General features: G+C 54.3%; 2 protein-coding genes across 2 annotated transcripts; one reads left to right on the forward strand and one right to left on the reverse strand.

Moving 5' to 3' along the window:
* Window positions 1-1,293: 1,293 nt before the first annotated feature.
* Window positions 1,294-3,187, forward strand: LOC121102628 (dexamethasone-induced Ras-related protein 1). Its single transcript, XM_040630163.1, has 2 exons — window positions 1,294-1,695; window positions 1,940-3,187. Exons 1-2 carry the CDS (start codon window positions 1,410-1,412, stop codon window positions 2,491-2,493), a joined length of 840 nt encoding a protein of 279 aa, XP_040486097.1. The 5' UTR covers window positions 1,294-1,409; the 3' UTR covers window positions 2,494-3,187.
* Window positions 3,188-4,360: 1,173 nt separating this feature from the next.
* MED9 (mediator complex subunit 9) lies at window positions 4,361-18,117 on the reverse strand. The gene is made up of 2 exons (XM_008686020.2): window positions 17,798-18,117; window positions 4,361-6,371 (listed from the first exon to the last, which is right to left on the reverse strand). The coding sequence occupies exons 1-2, from the start codon at window positions 18,022-18,024 to the stop codon at window positions 6,155-6,157; spliced, it is 444 nt and encodes a 147-aa protein (XP_008684242.2). The 5' UTR covers window positions 18,025-18,117; the 3' UTR covers window positions 4,361-6,154.
* Window positions 18,118-18,861: the final 744 nt, after the last annotated feature.

Raw genomic sequence — 18,861 nt, forward strand, 5'->3', positions numbered from 1 at the left:
GATCAGCCCCCGCCTGGTTACTGATCAACTCGCTGCCTCCTCTCCGGGCTCCAGCAACTTCCCCACCCCCCCCCCCACCCCCAGTGCTGCAAGCCCGAGGGCCATTTACTATTGCTGTCGTCACCACGCCCTGCCCCCTGAACTTGCACTTTCTCATCCCGGATCAGAACCAGGACCGCAATCTTCCAGAAGAGGCCCCCGAGACCCGGGGAAGGCGAGACTGCCGAGCCCGGGGATTTCTCACTCACGCTGTGGCTTTGAGGCCCAGCTCCCCCAGCAGCAAAATGGGAATGTTAGCCCAAGAGAGTCTCCAGGCACAGAACGCTACGGGGGAGGGAGGAGGGCACGTTGGCCCAGGCCTGAGCAAGGAAGGGCAAGTCGCTGGTCCCTCGGGTGCGGCTCAGGGGAAGGATGGGGACAGCCCCTGCCGGCTTCAGAGCATCCCCGGCTGGGCGAAAGGTCACGCTGAGGCCTGCCGTAGAGCGCGGGGCGGGGGACGGCTCCTGCTGGGTCTCGGCCTGGAGCCCTAAGACCCACGCCCCGCACCTCGCCACACCCCAACCTGGCCGCTCCCCCCACACCCCCAGCAAACTCCGGCCGGGAGAGCGGTGCCCGCGGCCCCCCAGCCGCCGGCGGAGCCTCTGCTGCCCTCTGGCGGCCGGAGCGCGCGGCGGAAACCTCGGCGCTAACACTCGCGGCGGAACAGGCACGCACCTGCGGACGGGAAGGGGGCGGCCGCGGGGGCTCGCTTTCGGGACCGAGGAGAGAAAGGAGGTACGCAAGGCCCCGTGCGCAGTGCCGAGCACTGCTAAGCACCTGCGATCACGCTCCTGCTGTGCCGGGATTGCTATTGTCATTCTCTGGGTAAACTGAGGCCCAAAGGAAGTGACTGTGAGCCTGAGAGTGCGTGTATGCGTGTGTCAGTGTTGCGGGTGGGGTCCTTGCCCCAAGGCACAGAGGGTCAGAGGCACGAGCGGGACTACAACCCCGACACCCTTACGGCCACCCAGCCCCGTGCCGTGGAAAACGGGGTCCGCTCGCCCCTAGGCCCAGCGGGACTCCGGACTCAGTCGCTCCCCGCGCGCGGCAGGCAGAAGCAGCAGCGGCCGGCGGAGGTCGCGGGAGGGGGCGGCGGGGGCCCGCGGGGCGTGACGCACGGAGGCTGGGAGGGCTCGGGGCGGGGCGGCCGCGCAGGCTGCATATAAGGGCGCCCTCCGCGCTCCGGGAATCAGAGCGAGCGACTTTGTGCGAGAGCCGGAGCGGAGCTCAAGCCGGAGAGCAGCCCTAGAGCAGCCGCGGCCGCAGCCCGAGCGAGCACAGCCCCGCGCCAGCCCCGCGCCAGCCCCGGGCCCCCGGCCGCCCTCCACGCTTCTCTCGGCCCCGCGCCCGCCCTGCGGCTCCTCCGCCCAATGAAACTGGCCGCGATGATCAAGAAGATGTGCCCGAGTGACTCGGAGCTGAGTATCCCGGCCAAGAACTGCTACCGCATGGTCATCCTCGGCTCGTCCAAGGTGGGCAAGACGGCCATCGTGTCGCGCTTCCTCACGGGCCGCTTCGAGGACGCCTACACGCCCACCATCGAGGACTTCCACCGCAAGTTCTACTCCATCCGCGGCGAGGTCTACCAGCTCGACATCCTCGACACGTCCGGCAACCACCCGTTCCCCGCCATGCGACGCCTCTCCATCCTCACCGGTGAGCGGGAGGCCTGGCCGGCGGCGGGCGGGGGGAGGGAGCTGCGCCCCCGGGAGGGCGGCGACCCCCGGTCCGAGGGCGCCCGGTGACCCCCGGTGCCGCCGCCGCCGCGCGCCACGGTGCGCGGGGACGGGTCGGGGCGTCCCGCGCGCGGCGGCTGGAGCCCCGACGGCCCCGCTTGAGCTGTCCTCTTGGCCGCCTCCCTCACCGGCTCCTTTAACGCCCCCTCTGTCCCCCCCGGTAGGAGACGTTTTCATCCTGGTGTTCAGCCTGGACAACCGCGACTCCTTCGAGGAGGTGCAGAGGCTCAAGCAGCAGATCCTGGACACCAAGTCTTGCCTCAAGAACAAAACCAAGGAGAACGTGGACGTGCCCCTGGTCATCTGCGGCAACAAGGGTGACCGGGACTTCTACCGCGAGGTGGAGCAGCGCGAGATCGAGCAGCTGGTGGGCGACGACCCCCAGCGCTGCGCCTACTTCGAGATCTCGGCCAAGAAGAACAGCAGCCTGGACCAGATGTTCCGGGCGCTCTTCGCCATGGCCAAGCTGCCCAGCGAGATGAGCCCGGACCTGCACCGCAAGGTGTCGGTGCAGTACTGCGACGCGCTGCCCAAGAAGGCGCTGCGGAGCCGGAAGCTGCTGCGGGCCGGCAGCGGTGGCGGGGACCCCGGCGACGCCTTCGGCATCGTGGCGCCCTTCGCGCGCCGGCCGAGCGTGCACAGCGACCTCATGTACATCCGCGAGAAGGCCAGCGGCGGCAGCCAGGCCAAGGACAAGGAGCGCTGCGTCATCAGCTAGGAGCCCTCCCCCCCAGCCCCCCGCGCCGGCCACAGAATCTGAGGACCTTTTTGTTTCAAAGTCACGTCTGACGTCCGGGCCAGCCCCGGGCCGCGTGCGCGCGCGGACTGGCGTCTTCCCGCCCCGGCCCCGCGCCCGCGCCCGCGCGCACTGGGGAGGCGCAAACCACGAAGGGACGGTCATCTGCTCTGGAAGGAAAGCGAACTGGCTCGGACCGGGACTCCCCCCACCTCCTGTCCCCCATGGGCACCTGCCACCCCCACGAGTTGGGGGCACAGGCCCGGCAGGGGGGGATTTGTCTTGTTTGTGACAAAGACAAGAATGAGGGGGGTGGGGTGTAAGTTAGCCTCCGTTAGGCTTTGGGAAACCTGTCCTGCCCCCTGGAGGGTCAAGACGGGACAAATGGGGCATTAACTTGTCTGTGATTCTGGGTTGCCATGACAGCTAACGACAGCCTCTGCCCTCCCGAGACTAAGGGGGCGGGGGTCAGATCATAGCCAAGTGACTTGTTTACATGTGTTAAATTGCACAAAGGAAAACAAAACACACAACTTGCACTTTAATAGTAGCTCTGAAGTCATCATGGACATGAACAAACTCCTACCCAGCCGTTTGTACAGTGTGTGTGAGACAGTCTTTCAAGTTATTGCTATTGTTTTTTTTATAATACCAAATAAAATAATTTAAAACAGAAGGCCATACACTTGCTTTGCTTTTTAGAAATGGCTGGAAGGCCCAAGGGAGAGAAGGGAGGGGGTGGGGTTTTACTTCTGTGGCATTAGACTCACCCTCCCCAGACCGGCAGATGAGCCTGGCATTCTCAAAATAGCTTCAGCCGCCCCCCCAACCCCCGCCCCGAGAAAAGATTCCGAAAAAGCTGCAGATGATTGGACCAAAGCCCTTCTATCTGGGAGCAGTTCCTCAGCGAGCCCGGGCAAGAAAGGGGTCCAGGTCTTTCCTAAAGCTGCATCTTTCCAGCCACGAATGGCCTCTGGGCTGGGCCCAGACTCACTCCAGACTGAGGGCGACAAAAGGCCCCCAACCCTGTGACTCACAGTTCCCTCGAAGGGTCACTACGGTACTGCTCTCACAAGGGGCACAGAGCCTCGAGAGACGAAACTGGCGTGAGGCCCGTGCAGGACCCTCGTCCTCGGACTCCCTTCCAGGGTCTGCCACGTAGCTGCCTGGAGACAGTTTGAAATCTCTGTGACTTTACCTCTCCAGTCTCGGGAAGCACTTGCCGCCCTGGGGTAGGTCCGGCACCTTCTCTGCCTGTGTCTCCTCTTCCGCAGGTTAGAGCACCCGTTCCTGACTCGGAACCCAGCACTCTCTGCCACTTGTCCCTGCAAGCTCGGGCCAAGTGACACCTGCCGAGCCTCCGATTCTTCACCCACGAAACAGAGGGCACCCTCTGCATGGGGCTGCTGGGAGGAGTGAGTGCGGCGTTTGAGAAGTGCTTAGCACGAGTGCCCCCACCCGGGAATCCGACTTGCTGGTGGCTGTGAGCGGGTGCTCGGCCGGGAGGGGCGCTCAGTGTCATCTTGGGGGGAATCCCCGCCCTCCCTGGGGGCTGCTCCCACCTCTGGGCCCTGGGGGCCAGGCACAGGTCCGCAGAGTGACCCACCAGGCCAACTGGGTCCTTGGGGACAGAGGTCGCTCCTTAGGGCCGTTACCCTGTTTTTCACTCTGGCTTTGCCATGTGTGTGCGTTTGTGTGTCCGTGTGTGTGTGAGGAGAGGAGGTGCACGGTGGAGGTTCCCACAATTTGTTCTGTTTCCTCTAAGCAAAATGAACATCTTCCTCTCAACTATGCGAGAGAGACATCGAATAATGAATTTCTCAGTACAAAACCCAAGATGTCCTGAGAGCAGAGCACAAGTTCTTTTAATTATACTCTTAAAAAATGTCACAAGTCCAAGGCCTGGAATACAGGGAAGGTTCTGTCTCCCTCTGCCCCGGGACGAGGCCCTGGGCATCTCAGCCTTGCAGAAGGGCCCCGGTGGTCTTGTATCTCTACGTGCTTCACGTTTCATGATGTTGGGTCGGAGCCTTAAAACCGGCCCCCACACGACTCTGAAATGTCAAGGACATAACTGATTCAGTTAAGTAACAGTCTCGGGGGGACTGGTGTACCAGGCGGCGGCCCACTTCAGTTCAGAGTCCGCTCTTCTGTCCAAAGCCACTGAAACCGGACACCCCCCTTCACGCGTCCCGAGCCCCCCCCCTCCGCCGCACCAGCCCTCTCCTGACAGGTGGCTGCGGGTCCGCACACATGGAACCCCTGCGAAACACCTTCCAGCAGCCTTGCTGCCAACGAGGTCAGTCGGCGGGCATCTGTTAAGCCCCTGACTCGGTCAGCGCAGGTTATGTGCCCATTTCTAGATCTAAACAATACGCAGTCACTTCTCACCTCACCGCGAAGAGGCGAGGGAGAGAGCTCGGTTTGACAGGCAAGGGAGGAGTACGCAAATCAGAGTCCCGCCTGGAAGACATGAGGGGCGTTCTGCACACTCATGAACCAGACCGGGTCGAACTCACAGCGGGGGCTCGTGGCGCTCCGTCAGAACGGACCCCGAACCGCACTGTCGCACTGGCTGACGGGTGATCGGAACGGTCACCTCGAGCTGCCCCTCTCCGAACGGAGCACATCACGATCACCTCTGTCCGTGACAAGGCCAGAGGGGCAACTCCTTTTTTAAGCCGGGACAAGGGGGATCTGGACCGCTAAGAGGCAAGGCCTGCTCCCCTGGGAACCGGCGTGAGCCTGCACAGAGACCATGGTGCCCTCCGGGCCCGTGGGAAGCAGTGTGGGGTCCGAAGGGGTCTGGTCATCCTCCAGCATGAAACGGCTGGACGAGCAGACTGAAGGGGGCAGGAGACAAAGGGAGCAAGAGCTGAAAGTAACAAGAACACGTAGGTGGGAGAGAAACTGGAGACAAGGGCCGCCCGCCGGGCTCTGGGTTGACACCCCCAAAGACATGGTTACATTCATTGGCTCAAACATAAAAACGAGACAAAGTGTTTCGGGGGATAGGGGGGCGGAGGGAGGAAGCCACCCTGCCGTCTTTCAAAACAATATTCGTCTTTCAGAACAATATTCGTTCCCCCACAGTTTTCTTTTACCATTTGAAATCCACGCCATAGGAGTGCAGCCCCAATCAGTCCGGTGAATTCTATGCAAATGTTTCATGACACTGCTGTCAAGAGAACAGTGTGTACCTGGCGCGCACTGGGCATACCCAGGGGTGGGAGCAGAGGGAGGGGGGGAGGGCAGGAAGCGAAGAGCAGCCGCCTCCCTTCCTCCTGCGCTCTGCCCGAGGAGCCAGAACACACAGCAGATGGCCCCCTCCCCAGAAGCAGGGGCAGCATCCCCTGCCCCTCCCCAGCCTCCAGGAACATTCTTCCTTCCACCAGCAGGCACTCGAGTAATTACGCATTTGGACATATGGATACATCGGCTACGAGGAGGCCCCAACAAAGCCAAGCCTGCGCGCTGCCTCCCCGCACAGTCAATGCCAAGGTCAGCGACAGCAGCAGCTCCGGTTACAGAGTTCGCAGCTGGAGTCCCAAAGAACCACAGGCCGAGGTAGTGGGGGAGGTGGGAGACAGAGAGGCCGTGTGCTCTTCCCTTCTTTCTCGAGCGTTCCGGGAGCCGGCCTGGTCTACTCCTTGGGGATCTCAAACATGCAGAGGCTCTTGTACTTCTGGAGCAGCTCGTTCTTGGTCCTGACTTGCTCCCGCAGGCGCTGCAGCTGCTGCTGCTGCTGCTCGGGACTCAGCTGGATGCCCGGCATGGTGCTGATGACCTTGCGCATCTCCTGGAACTTGGTCTTGAGGGCGTTCAGGTCCTGGTGGATGTCTGGGCTGTCCTTGTCCATACTGCAGGGGGCAGAGGGCAGTCGTTAGCGTTCACGGCTCGGACTGACGCAGCGCCTGGCTTCCCTCCTCTGCACCCCCACAGAACTTGCTCTCTTCCCACCTTACCTTTCGGCAGGCCTTGCTTGCCACGTCCCCTCCCGAGGCCGTGCACCCCCAGGGGACCGCCCGTGCCCAGCCCTGCCACCGCAGCCCCCCTCAGCCTGCCCGCACCACTCGAGGCCGAAACCCCATTAGCTCAGAGGACAGGGGCTGGGTCTGTTTTGTTCGGAACCATACCCCCGGGCCCTGAGCGCCGTGGGCACTCAAGTCGCCTTTGTTGCCAGAAGGGATGCTGGGCAAGTAAGTTCATAAATGTTTGTTGAATGAATGAACACACCATTACCACTGTCAGGTGACGAATGGCAGGCAAAACTGGCCGAAATCTTACATTTCTTCTAATTGGAGACATTTCCAGGCCAATCAGGAAATGTTATCAGCGAGCAAGAGCTAAGTTTAGCTGATGTTTTGATGCTTGAACCTGTTCACGTAAGCACTAATTTCCACAGAGCTAGTTATAAATTTTAAATTAGTTACAAGCCATTGGAAATTTTTCAGCAGGTACGAAGCCTCCCCTACCAGTCCCGTTAATTCCTTGCCTTCAGGTCAGGCTCCTTTTATTCTATTTATTTTTAAAGATTTTTATTTATTTATTTGACAGACAGCGAGAGAGGTAACACAGGGGGGGCGGTGGGAGAGGAAGAAGCAGGCTCCCAGCAGAGCAGGGAGCCCGATGTGGGGCTCGATCCCAGGACCCTGGGATCACTCCCTGAGCCGAAGGCAGACGCTTAACGATTGAACCACCCAGGCGCCCCAGGGCAGGCTCCCTTTAAAGGTAGGATCATTGCCTTCAGCCCACTGTGGGCTATTACTAGCTGCCCCGAGATCCCTGCTCCCCTCGCACTGCCAAATTAAAAACAATAAGAACAAAACCTTCACCTAAGATCAAAGAAACAGCTTGTCAGTTGCTCCTATACATTTTTTTGAAAGTTAGCAAGTGGATGAGCTTTTGAAGACAAACAGTCGGGACTAAAACTAAAAGCCAATTCAGTAGGCTGCTCTAAAAGTCACCCATTGAGGCGTGGCGGCAAGGTGGGGGGGGGCTGTCAATGATCATTTATTTTTTTTAATAAACGTCCATTCCTGATGGGAAATTTCAACCCAGATGGTGCTAATTCGTGTTTATTATTCATCATTTCTCTGCCTACACAGACAGACTATCCATCTTCCTTGGCAATCCATTGGTTACGCTCACACCTGGCAAATGAGGTGCGCCCTGTTCCCTATTTATCAATAGCGCTAACTCAGAGGCAAGATCTCGGGAATCACTCATTCTAGGGAATGTTCACCAGGCAAGCATTTCTTATTGTCATTTGATGCCCTCACTTTAAATACCCAATTAATGGTATACTTTATCCCAGTTTCTAGAGAGGAGTAATTGGTACTTAGGAGAATTGTAAATTGTTTAGAAGGAAGCAAATAGGGGGGCATCTTTTATTTTAACGATTGTAGATCTCAGCTCAAATCTACAACCCTGGATAGAAACCATCTGGATTTCTGAAATCATTATACTTGGATGGCATATGTGTTAACACATTGTACGAATAGAAGTCCCAAGGGAGTTTTGAAATTAAAATCTAGTTTTAAGAACGCTGATTCACATCACCAATCTGAAAGGACACAGTAAAAGCAAACAAATGAAAATACATGAAATGAGAATTTGGAAGGAAGCGATGATCATCGAGTTCTGGAAACGAACATGACCTGGCCCCAAAGAAGACTGAATTCTGAAAGAGAAAGTGGGCTGTGCTTAGGGTGCTCACATCTGAAAACCCCCGGAGCTCAAGGGTTGTCCATTCTTCCCCCGGTGACCTTTTGGTAAAAGAGCCACATAAAAGCTGGCCCGGAGGGAGGCTACGGGGAAAGGGGGCCACGGAGCCCACAGCAAGGCCCCCGTGCAAGCCTCTCAGCCTGCCCTAGTTGAAGGTGAATAACGTGGGACTCCTGGAGCGAGGAAAACACTCTATTCAGGAACTGGCGCGAGCCAAGCAGGAGCCTGCTAGGCCGGGATGAGTGTGAAATACTCAAGCCAAAAGGAACAAGCCAGGCCCAGATACTGCGTGAATAAAAGAAGAAAGCTCCAAACGGGGTTGCCTTTGTGTTCAACGTTAGTCATCAGCCAACTTAAGAAGAAGAAGGAGAAAAAAAGGAGACTAGGCCAAGGTCGAGAGGTACGAAAATCGTACAAACAAGTTAGGGCCCTTTGGTCCCGCTTATAGTAGTTTCTAAAAGATGGACAAAAATACTACTGGTCTGGCTTGACAGGCCACTTCTTCTGTCTTCTGTGCACATCCTGGTGACACTCAGCATTCCGTGGACACAGGCATTCGGTATTCGTGTCACCAGACCCGGGGCAAACACCACAGGCTTATTAGGCCGGCGGGCCTAAGAGAGATGCCTTGCGCAGGTGCTAAGTAAGGGACAGCTTCATTTTTTCCTACAGGCGCCTCGGGACTTAAAGGTGCCTCAACTGGGCAAGTGTGTCCACTGGTAACTTAGAAGCAAAAGGAACCTGCCAGGTTCCTGAAGCCAGCCTCCTCCCACACTTGAGACCACGCAGGAGCAGGACTCTGTTTTGCATTTTTTCCTCCTCAGAATTTCTGTGACCCTCCATCCCACGCCCCTACTGTCCTAGCTGCCCCATGCTGGGACCAGTCCTTCCCCTCCTTCCTTCCACGCTAACTTCAGTGGCCGGCATCTTTCTAAAATAGTGGTGAGGGTGGGGGTTGTTGTTTCTGCTGTGACCGTAATAGGTGCTTGAGGGAAAAACATTTAAAAATAACAGACACCAAGGCTTAGAAAAGGAAGGTCTCTCTAATCCGTGTCCCAGAGAAACCTCTATGAACATGTGGTATATATTGCTTCAGACCGCTTTGAAATACAAGGTTACAAACACACATGTACTTTTTTGTTCTTTGCTTTGACAAAAATGTGAACGTTCTTGTTTTTTCCACTTCGGTTGCACCTTGGATGTCTTTCCATGTGAACACACGTACAGTGATACATCTAAATTATTTGGCTATTGATGGGTATTTGGAGGTCTGCAACTTACCACCTGTAATCGGAATGGCAATGGACATTTTGTACCTATCCCCGTAAGTACTTGTGCAAGCACTTCGGTAAGAGATTTCTCAGAAGTGAATTTCCAGGTTGAAGGTTAGGTACATTCAAATTTTTGACGGACTGCCAAAATGCCCTCCAAGAAACCTGTACCGCGGCCGCGGACCCGCTTTTCCCTTGCGCCCTCGACTGCACTGGCCGCTACGGCGGCTGTTAGAGAGCTAGCAGCCGTGTGCATTTCTCCGCGGGTCCCGCCAGCATCTGAGCCGTCCTCCGGAGGGGGGCTTTGAGCCTCTGACCCTTGCTTTTATCCACTCACAGGGTTACAGGTGAAAAATACTCCTTTTAGGGAGGGGCAACAGAAGGTTCTTCTGCTAAACTACAGAACAGCCCAGAACGTGTTCGTCCACTTCTACCTCTTCAGAGGCCAGCAGTGCCCCAGCCTGCCCTCCTTCCTGAATTTCAGGACCCTCGTGCCAACAGTTCACGCAGATCTTCTCCCTGGAGTCTGGGGAGGACTGCTGACGTCAAAGCGCGCTGACTGCCGCCTCAGCACGCCGCGGTCCGACGGAGGGCCTCCCGTCCACATGACCGAGCCGAGCTGGAACGCCGTGCCCCGCTGCCTGGTGCCCGATGTGCACCCAGTCGCTGGTCCTGCTCGCTCCTCCTCCCTGCCCCTGCCTCCTCCTCCCACCGGCCCCGATTTCCAGAGCCGGGGCCTCTCCTCCTCCTGACACCCTCTGCCCCAGCTACCTTTACAAAACCCGAGTCTGAGCTCCCAAACTCCTGGACAACACCTGCCAGGCCACTTCGCACTGGAAGGGGGCCCCTCAGGGCCAGCCGCCAGCAGCCTATGCCCCTTCCGGGCACAACTTCCCACTCTTGCCCAGACTCAGCGCCAATGCCGCACTGTGGCACTTCTCACGCTGCACTATGTGACCGCTGACCCGTGTGCCCGCTTTCGTGGAGCCCGGGTTCCGGCAGGTGCTCCATGAGTTCTGCCGAATGAACAGAGATGAAATGGCAGAGGAGGGAACAGGCTTGTAAGTGGGCCCAGAAATAATGCTTCTGAACAGTCTATAAATACTCCCTATCTGGGCGCTTGTCCTTTTCCCTGGGATTCGGCTGAAGGAGAAGCCAAGGGCAGAGAGGGGTACAGTCAGATGAGGGCAGACAAGCCCCACGGAGCTGGGGGAGGGTGGGGTGGGGGCGGCCGCCTGCTCTGCCCGCGGCAGGCCTCAGCTGGCAGGGAGAGCTGCTCAGATGAAAATAGATCTTGTGTGGGAAGAAGCAGGTCAGTAACACTCTGTTTCCACGAAAGTGGTCTTGCCTGTGCTCTCAGGTCTTACTGACCTGCCTGGACAACGAAGGGACTTGCTGTCAGTGATATGGCCCCGGCTTGAGAGGTAAAGGACACCGCCGTGTACTCTTCGCTCGGACTGCCTCTGCAGTGTCACACGTGGCTCCCCTTACCTACCTAGCAACCTAGAACATTTTAAAGAACTAAAAAATTTAACCAAAAAACCCCACAAAAACAAAAAAAACCCAAAACCAAGAAAACATTTAAATACCCCTGTTGACAGAATACGTCTACTGAGTGAGCCACGACCGGCAGGCCAGGCAGTGACAACTGCCACTCAGAATGCCTAGGCCGGGACACTTAGTTCCAGACCCAGACTGGATGTGGCAGGTTTGAGGGGGGAAAAAATTGAACTCGCTCTGGTCTAACAGGCCTCATTTCTTACCTCCTTTGTTCTACACGTATTTCTCTAATGTGATTTCTATACATAACAGGAGAGGTCTCCAAGAGTTGGGAGCTCTAACATTTCTTATGGGCATAAAAATGACCTCCCCCCCCTTGTCCTCATTCTTTAAAATAATACAAATGTGTTGTTTGGATCATTCATTCAACTAAGGGACAGACAGTGGGAGAGGAGTTCGGGAGCTTCTCTCCAGCGCCAGGCAGGGAGCACCCCAGCCACGACAGCAAGAACCAGGAGCTCTCCTGGCGCGGGACGGGCCTCTGAGCAGGTCCTCAAGCGTACGTGGCATTTCCCTGGCCAAGATGGGGTGTGGGGTGCATGCGCTGTGGAGGACTCCACGCACCCAAAGGGCACTGGCACCCGAATGACTTGCTGTGGGTTTTCTGTGGCGTGGTCCGGGCAGGCCTTTGAAGATGGTCTGCACAGACCCCTGAGTGGAGGGCTACCAGTGGGGAAGCACAGTACGGGAAGAGTAGGGAGCCGTGTAGATTTCCAAGCAGAGAAGAGTGCAAACGCAAACATGCACAGGACGGATGAGAGAGATGAGAGGATAAAGGCAAAGAAACTATTTAAGAAGTGACTGTAAGATCCCGGAAGAAGGTTAGAAGACCCGACCATGAGTGTTCCCGACAGGCTTGGAAGTAAAGGGGCAGATGAAAGCCCAAATGTTGCACTAGGCCAATCTCAATATCTCTCAGCCAGGCTACAGAAAACAGGCTGGGAGAGGTCAAGGTGCTCCGGGTAAATGTCGCCAAGAAAGAAGGAAGAGGGAAGACCAGCACGGACAGACAGTGAACTGTGCCAGGAAGATTTCACACTTTGGTGCTGGAGAAGAACAGAATGTCCAGAAGTAGATGAGCGAACATATGGGGGGTCCGTGTGTATGAACGTGGTGGCTCTGGCAGAGAAAGCAGTAAGTATTCAGCAAGAGCAGCGGGATGATATGGCTCACAGAGGAAAAGTGGGGGTGCCCCCTTCCTTCTTCCATCAAAATACATTCCAGAAGCATCACAGAACTGAAAGTGAACGGGGCACCTGGGTGGCTCAGTTAAGCAACGGACTCCCAATTTCAGCTCAGGTCATTGTCTAAGGGTCCTGGGATCAAGCCCCGCGTCAGGCACCACACTCAGTGTGGAGCCTGCTTGAGATTCTCTCTCTCCCTCTGTCCCTCCCCCTTCACGTGCCCTCTCTCAAATAAATAAATTAAAAAAGAAAAAAGAATTGAAAGTGAAAAATGAAACCATAAAAGTCCTCGGAAAAAGAGACTGATATTTGTCATTTTATTAGAGTGGGAAGGCCTTGCTAACTAGGACCCCAATCCAGAAGCCATAAAGGAAAAGCGTTAACAAATCCGCCTGCATAAAATGATATGCTTCCGAATGACAAAAGCAAACAAAAGAGCCCAGGAGCAAAGTCACAAGAAAAGGCACAACTTGGGGGAAATATTTCTAATACACTAGCCTGGCAGAGGCATACTTTCCCTACTGCACGAGGAGTTCATTAGTAGAGGGAGGACCTTATAGAAAATGGCCAGTTTACAGGGGAAAAAAGCAAACGACCCAAGAAGACACATATGAAAAGCTGCTTCATCTGATGAAACGAGACACACAGCAAGACAACACACCACTTCTGACCTATCAGATTCGCCTCAGATACAAAGTTGAAAGGTGACGGCGGGGGTGGGGGGAAAGAGACACACAGAACACTGCTGGTAAAGCGTACGCGGGTGCATTCATACCGACTTGCTAGCAGTGGATCGAAACTTTAAATTCATACATCCCTTTGCTAGAAATTTACCGAGTTTACAAGAGGCCGTTTACAAACAGGGTCACTGCAGCGCGGACTGCAGCGGCAAACTGCCAGAAACACTGCAGTGTCCTTGAGCCGGGAGGTGTTGAAAGAAATGATGGCATAATCTTGAAGTGCAGTATGACGCATTTATTTATGTACTTTTTTACAGCTGCAATTTTTATTTTTTTTTTTAAAGATTTTATTTATTTATTTATTTGAGAAAGCACAAGCAGGGGGAGTGGCAGAGGCAGAGGGAGAAGCAGGCTCCCCGCTAAGCAGGAAGCCCTAAGACATGGGGCTCGATCCCAGGACCCTGGGATCATGACCTGAGCCGAAGGCAGACACTTCACCGACTAAGCCAGCCAGGCGCCCCAGCAATTTTTAAAAAATATTTTCTGGATGGCAGATTTCTGGGCCATTTTGGGTTAATGGAAGCAGTCCAGGCCACAGGATTGTGTTCGGGAGAAAGCTGAAGCGAGGCAGCACTCTACCTTCAGCGACAGCTATGAACATGAAAAAGGCCTGTCCCCTCCCCTCCAGCAATTCCACCGCTGAGGACTCGCCGCATCATAACCGTACTCAGACGCAAGGGTGCTCACCCCAGCGCAGCTGGTGACGGCAAACATTAGAACAGCATGGAAACGTCCACAAACAGAAGCCCGGTTATGTAACTGACGGTGGGGGCCACCTAACTGAGGAAGACCTTCGTGTGTGAGCATGGAAAGGTGTCCAAAACAGACTCATGAGAGGAAAACACGCAAAGTACAGTATGATCTCTAATTCTATCGAATTCTTAGACGATATGCATACTTAGCTCCTGGAAGGGTACTTGAAACACTAACAGCAGTTAGGATTGGTGAGGGAACTTCACTTCACAGGACGCTGAATTTGCAACTGTTACTTTTTTAAGTATAAATTTTCTACGAACCTCATGAGGCAGCGGCGTGAATTCTTTGAGAACAAGAAAGGCTAACCTTACTTCAGCTTCTTTCTTATTCATCCCCTGGGCAAGGAGTAAACAGATAATAAAAGGGCTCCTGGGGAAGCTACAGGAGAGGGAGAGATCAAGGGCCTGCATGAGCCAGCAGGTCCGGGCCCTCACTCCCTCGGGCCAGGCCGGCCTGCCGGGACAGCCTCCACAGCCTCCGCACTGGCTCCCCGCCTGTGGGGCACAGATGCCACCTCCGTATCGAGCACCAATCTGACCGAGGCCCAGTGGCTGGAAGGTCTCACTAGCTCCCCACTCCTCAGAGGACAAAATCTCCCTCCCCGCGGGGGATGTGCTGTCCTCTGTATGCTGGCTCTCGCCCTCTTGCCAGTTCTGCCTGCCTGCCTTGCATTTATGCCCCAGCCCCACCAAACTGCGAGCTGGCCGCACGAGTCTGAGGCTGTTTCCTGGCATCACATCCTTGCCCGTGCTCTTCCTACACCACCCCTCCTACCTGCCATAATTTAAGACTCCGCATTGGCATCAACCCTTAACAAGCCTTCTGACTCCTCCAGGCTTCCCTGGGCCCCCTCTCTCGTCGCCATTCCTACCAGTCTGTCTCCTTCCCTCATTAGCCTATAAACCCAAATACATACCTACACATATTTGAAAATCACATCCTAGCTTTTTTTCCACGGTGCTAGCATCTTTCCTTCTCTCCGCGACAGTTTCCTCCAAGTGGAGTCTTGCTCTCCTGTTTTGTCCTGTCTCTTGCTAGGGTTTTTCTTCACATGCTTAGTGACCATGGCTGCCCAGTCATATAGTTAAGAGTAAAATACTATTTAGGTCACGTGCATAGTTCACTGCTTTCACCAGACTAAATGAAAGAAGAAAAAGATGTGATCCTATATTGATTATTCTGACCCGGATCAGACGTGGAGCAGGAAGCTGAATGCCAACAGAAAATACAAATACTTTGTATTCTGTTAGTAAAAAGCAGGGTATAAATAAATAATGGAGAATATTGAAAAAAACCAGTAAAACACTAAAAGGCTTAGTGAAAACCTTTTTAAAAAGATTTTATTATTTGAGAGCGAGAGAGAGAGCGGAGGAGGGGCAGAGGGAGGGGGAGAGAGAATCCCAAGCAGACTCTGCACTCGCAGAGTGCCGGACCTCATGACCCTCAGATCGTGACCTGAGCTGAAACCAAGAGTCGGATGCTTAACTGACTGAGCCACCCAGGTGCCCCCACTCAGTGGAACCTCTTAGTGATGCTTCTTTATTTTCTTAGAATAAACTAAGTCCTTTCTTGGGGAGCCCCCAATGTCTTCTCTTTTGGGCTCATCAGACACCCTAGAAAAGGTATCTCTGTCTCTTTGGCTGCCAGTCTAGAAGCCAGGCTGGGGAAGAAGGCTAGGGTTGGGTATTCAGTATTCAGTTTGTGAAGTTTCTCTTAATCCCTCTTTTCAGTATGGCTCCCTTTCTCCAACTCCTGCCATGTGCCTGCTGTTCCCCAGTCCAGAGACATTCTGGCTTACCTTTAAAAATAAACCTTGGGAGAGAGTAATCCGTTAATTGCCAAGATGGAAGAAGGATACTCACCCATCTGCTTGGAGTGGGGAAGAGGACTATGGGATCTGATTCTTAAACAGACTTTGAGTAATCCTCCTGTTCTAGTCCCACTTCACCTCTATTTCCAGAAGTCCCTGGCACTGTCAATTCCTGAGATTTGGGGGGAAGCCATGGTTAAAGGCAGCTGCTTCTGGATGCTTCTTGGGGCTAAGAGATGGATTAGCCTTTGCTCATCTGCTTTGTGACAATTCTCTCCTCTCCTGTTCTTTCCGGTTTTATGCTTTAAAAAAACACTCTTCACTGTCCTTTCTGAGGGTACAGAAATAAACACATGCGATTAACCCACCATCTTTCACAGAAGGCTGCTCCTGAGTATACCTCACAGCAATCTCATGATTTACGTACTGTTATCCCATTTCACAAGAGCAAAGAAACTCAGGGAAACTAAGTCATTTGACCAAGATCACCTAGCCCATACACTATAAAGCTGTAATTTGAACCCACTGTTTGAGGTCCACTGTTACTATTCACGTATTAGAGATAAGAAATCAAGGCCTAGAAAGGTTATGTATTTACTAAGATTACAACGCAAGCAAGTATCAGTATGTGGATTTGAATCCAAAACTACATGACTTCAAAACACATGTTCTTTCTAGCGTAGCTTACTGCTCCCTGTTTAAGGCCAGCCCAACCCAACGGTTCTACTGGGATGCGCGCATATACTCTCAGGGGTCCCGGAGCTGTCTCTAGAGACTGTATACATTTTATGTTTTCACTTTTCTGTATTTTTCTTAAAACCAGTATATTTGCGGGGCACCTGGGTGGCTCGGTTGGTGAAGGCGCTGCCTTCGGTTCAGGTCATGATCTCAGGGTCCCGGGATAGAGTCCCGCACTGGGCTCCTTGCTCGGGGGGGGGGGAGCCTGCTTCTCCCTCTGCCTGCTGTTTCCCCCTGCTTGTGCGCTCTGCAAATAAATAAAAAAAAAAAGCTTAAAAAACCCTAACCCAGTATATTTGGGTTAATTTGGATAACCCACTTACAATCCAGCACTGTCGTGGGGTTTGGGGGTCTGCATTTGTGTTTGTCTGCCATCTCACTGCTGCCTAGAAGCGTTACTTGATGACCACAGGCTCATGAGAACAGAACAGAGTCGGCCTTACCCTATAAACAGTATGTTCGCGTCAAGGCAGCATCTAATGCGAGAACAAAGGCTTTGCAGTTGTTTAAAAAGTGGTGGAAGCATGAGGTCATCCCACAGCAAGTGAATCTAGTCTGGCTAAACCCAAAGAAGCTGGGCCATCAACAAACAAGACTTTCATGTTGTGGGTCGCAAGTTCATTTCAGCAAAACACCCAAGAGCACATTAGTGCTCCCCTGAATGTTACCGTAAGAGTGAGTTTAATTTACCTTGCTTTGGTTTTTAATGGTTGAATAAGTTACGAGCCTAGTTTACCCCTGTTTCATGTGGATATAAGTAACGTAACAGCAAAAATAATTAAGGCAAACATGGGGATCCAGGAGACTTTTGGTTGCACTATTTTTTTTCTTTTACAGGGTCAGTTTGAAAACTCAGGCTAACCTGATGACTGGCCAAAAGAATGACAAATCGGGCACCTGGGTGGCTCGGTCTATTCAGAGTGTGGGGCTCCTGATTTCCGCTGGGGTGGGGATCTCAGGATCATGGGATCCAGCCCCGCCAGGGGCTCTATGCTCAGCAAGGAGTCTGCTTGAGATTCTCTCGCCCTCTGCCCCCCTTTTGGCCCTTTTACTGTGTACATCCCACAGCACTTAGCAGTGTGCCACTCAAGGGAGATGATCCATATCTGTGGGATCTGTTGAAAAGACAGAATCCAAGTGTTACTCCTCTATTACAGGTGAGAAAACTGAGGCTCAGAGACGCTTGGCTCGCTCCAGATCACTAAGAGGCAAACTTGAGGAGTCTGACTGCAGAGCCTGTGCGTTCGGTCTCTACTCTGCCTTCATTTTTTAAGAATATCGCCTGGCCATCGTGAGGTCTGGCAACTCTCTCAGGGCTCAAACGTTTGCTGGACTCACGGTGCGATTAGGGGTGGTCTTGGGAAAGGTCTCCTCCCCCTGGGTCTGTTTCCCCATCGGTAAAATGGGGGTGTAGCCGACAGCACCTAGGCCTTTGCAGCTCTGAACATGAGACGAGAAGCGGGAGGGCGTGTCGTGGCCGGTCCTCTCTTGGGCTCTTACCATTTGATGATGTTGTGAACCAAAGGTAAAAAGGAGTAATTCTCCTCCTCCTTCACGCCGGCGGGTGACTGAGGCCTCGGCGCCGGCGACTGATGAGGCTGAGGCGCGGCGACCGGAGGCGGCGGCTGCGAAGGCGGCAGCGGCTTCGTCTCGGGCAGCGGCGGCTCGGCCGGCGGCGGTAACGCATCCTCGGCCTGTCGCCCGGCGGCCACCCCGGCGGAGGCCATGGCGCTCGGGACCGCGCCGGTCAGTCACCGGGACCCCACCGGTCAGTTTCTCAAAAGCGTCGCGGTCCCTGCACGTCACCACCGCGCGCCCGCGGGGGGCGGGCCCTGGAGAAAGGTTGTGCGCGTGCGTACTAAGATATGGGGCAGGGCAACGGGGCGGGGCAACGCGCAGGGGGCGTGGTTGCTGTAACTAGGCAACGGGCGATTGACGGATTTGGTTCTAAATCGAGGCAACTAGATTATTAAATAGTCAGAAATAGATTTATTTCAGAAATAACATCTTATTCTTAGTCACACGACGAAGAGGGTTTAAAAGCCACTAATACAGGAAGGCTGAGATACAGAAGGCTCTGCACGGCCCCGCCCTCGGCGAAGGCCTCCCAAAGAACCACCTTGAACCACAGGCAGAGTGAACAACTTACCCAGTACCTGTTATGTGTAAAGCCCTGGGCTTTACGGGCATTAAGAATCCAGAGATGGAGGGCCTACAGCTCCTCCACCACGCAGGACGCTTCCAGGAGGACAGGCAGCAAACTCTGACCCAGCCCCAGCGTGAGACTGTGTTAGCCCAAAGCGTTCAGAGACAAAGAAATTGAGTCTCCAAAAGCCCCGCATGGCTAGATAGGGAGGAACAAATTATTCAACAGTTTTTTAAAAAGGTTTTATTTATTTATTTGACAGAGAAAGACAGTGAGAGAGGGAACACAAGCAGGGGGAGTGGGAGTGGGAGAAGGAGAAGAAGAATGAATATATCCTACAGGAAAGTCATCAGCAGGTACTCTCCCTACCTGCCCGCCAGTTCCTTGATCACCTAGGTCTCAGTTTTCCTAACCGTAA

This window comes from Ursus maritimus, unplaced genomic scaffold (genome assembly GCF_017311325.1).
Source record: "Ursus maritimus isolate PB19 unplaced genomic scaffold, ASM1731132v1 scaffold_14, whole genome shotgun sequence".
Classification (NCBI taxonomy): domain Eukaryota; kingdom Metazoa; phylum Chordata; class Mammalia; order Carnivora; family Ursidae; genus Ursus; species Ursus maritimus.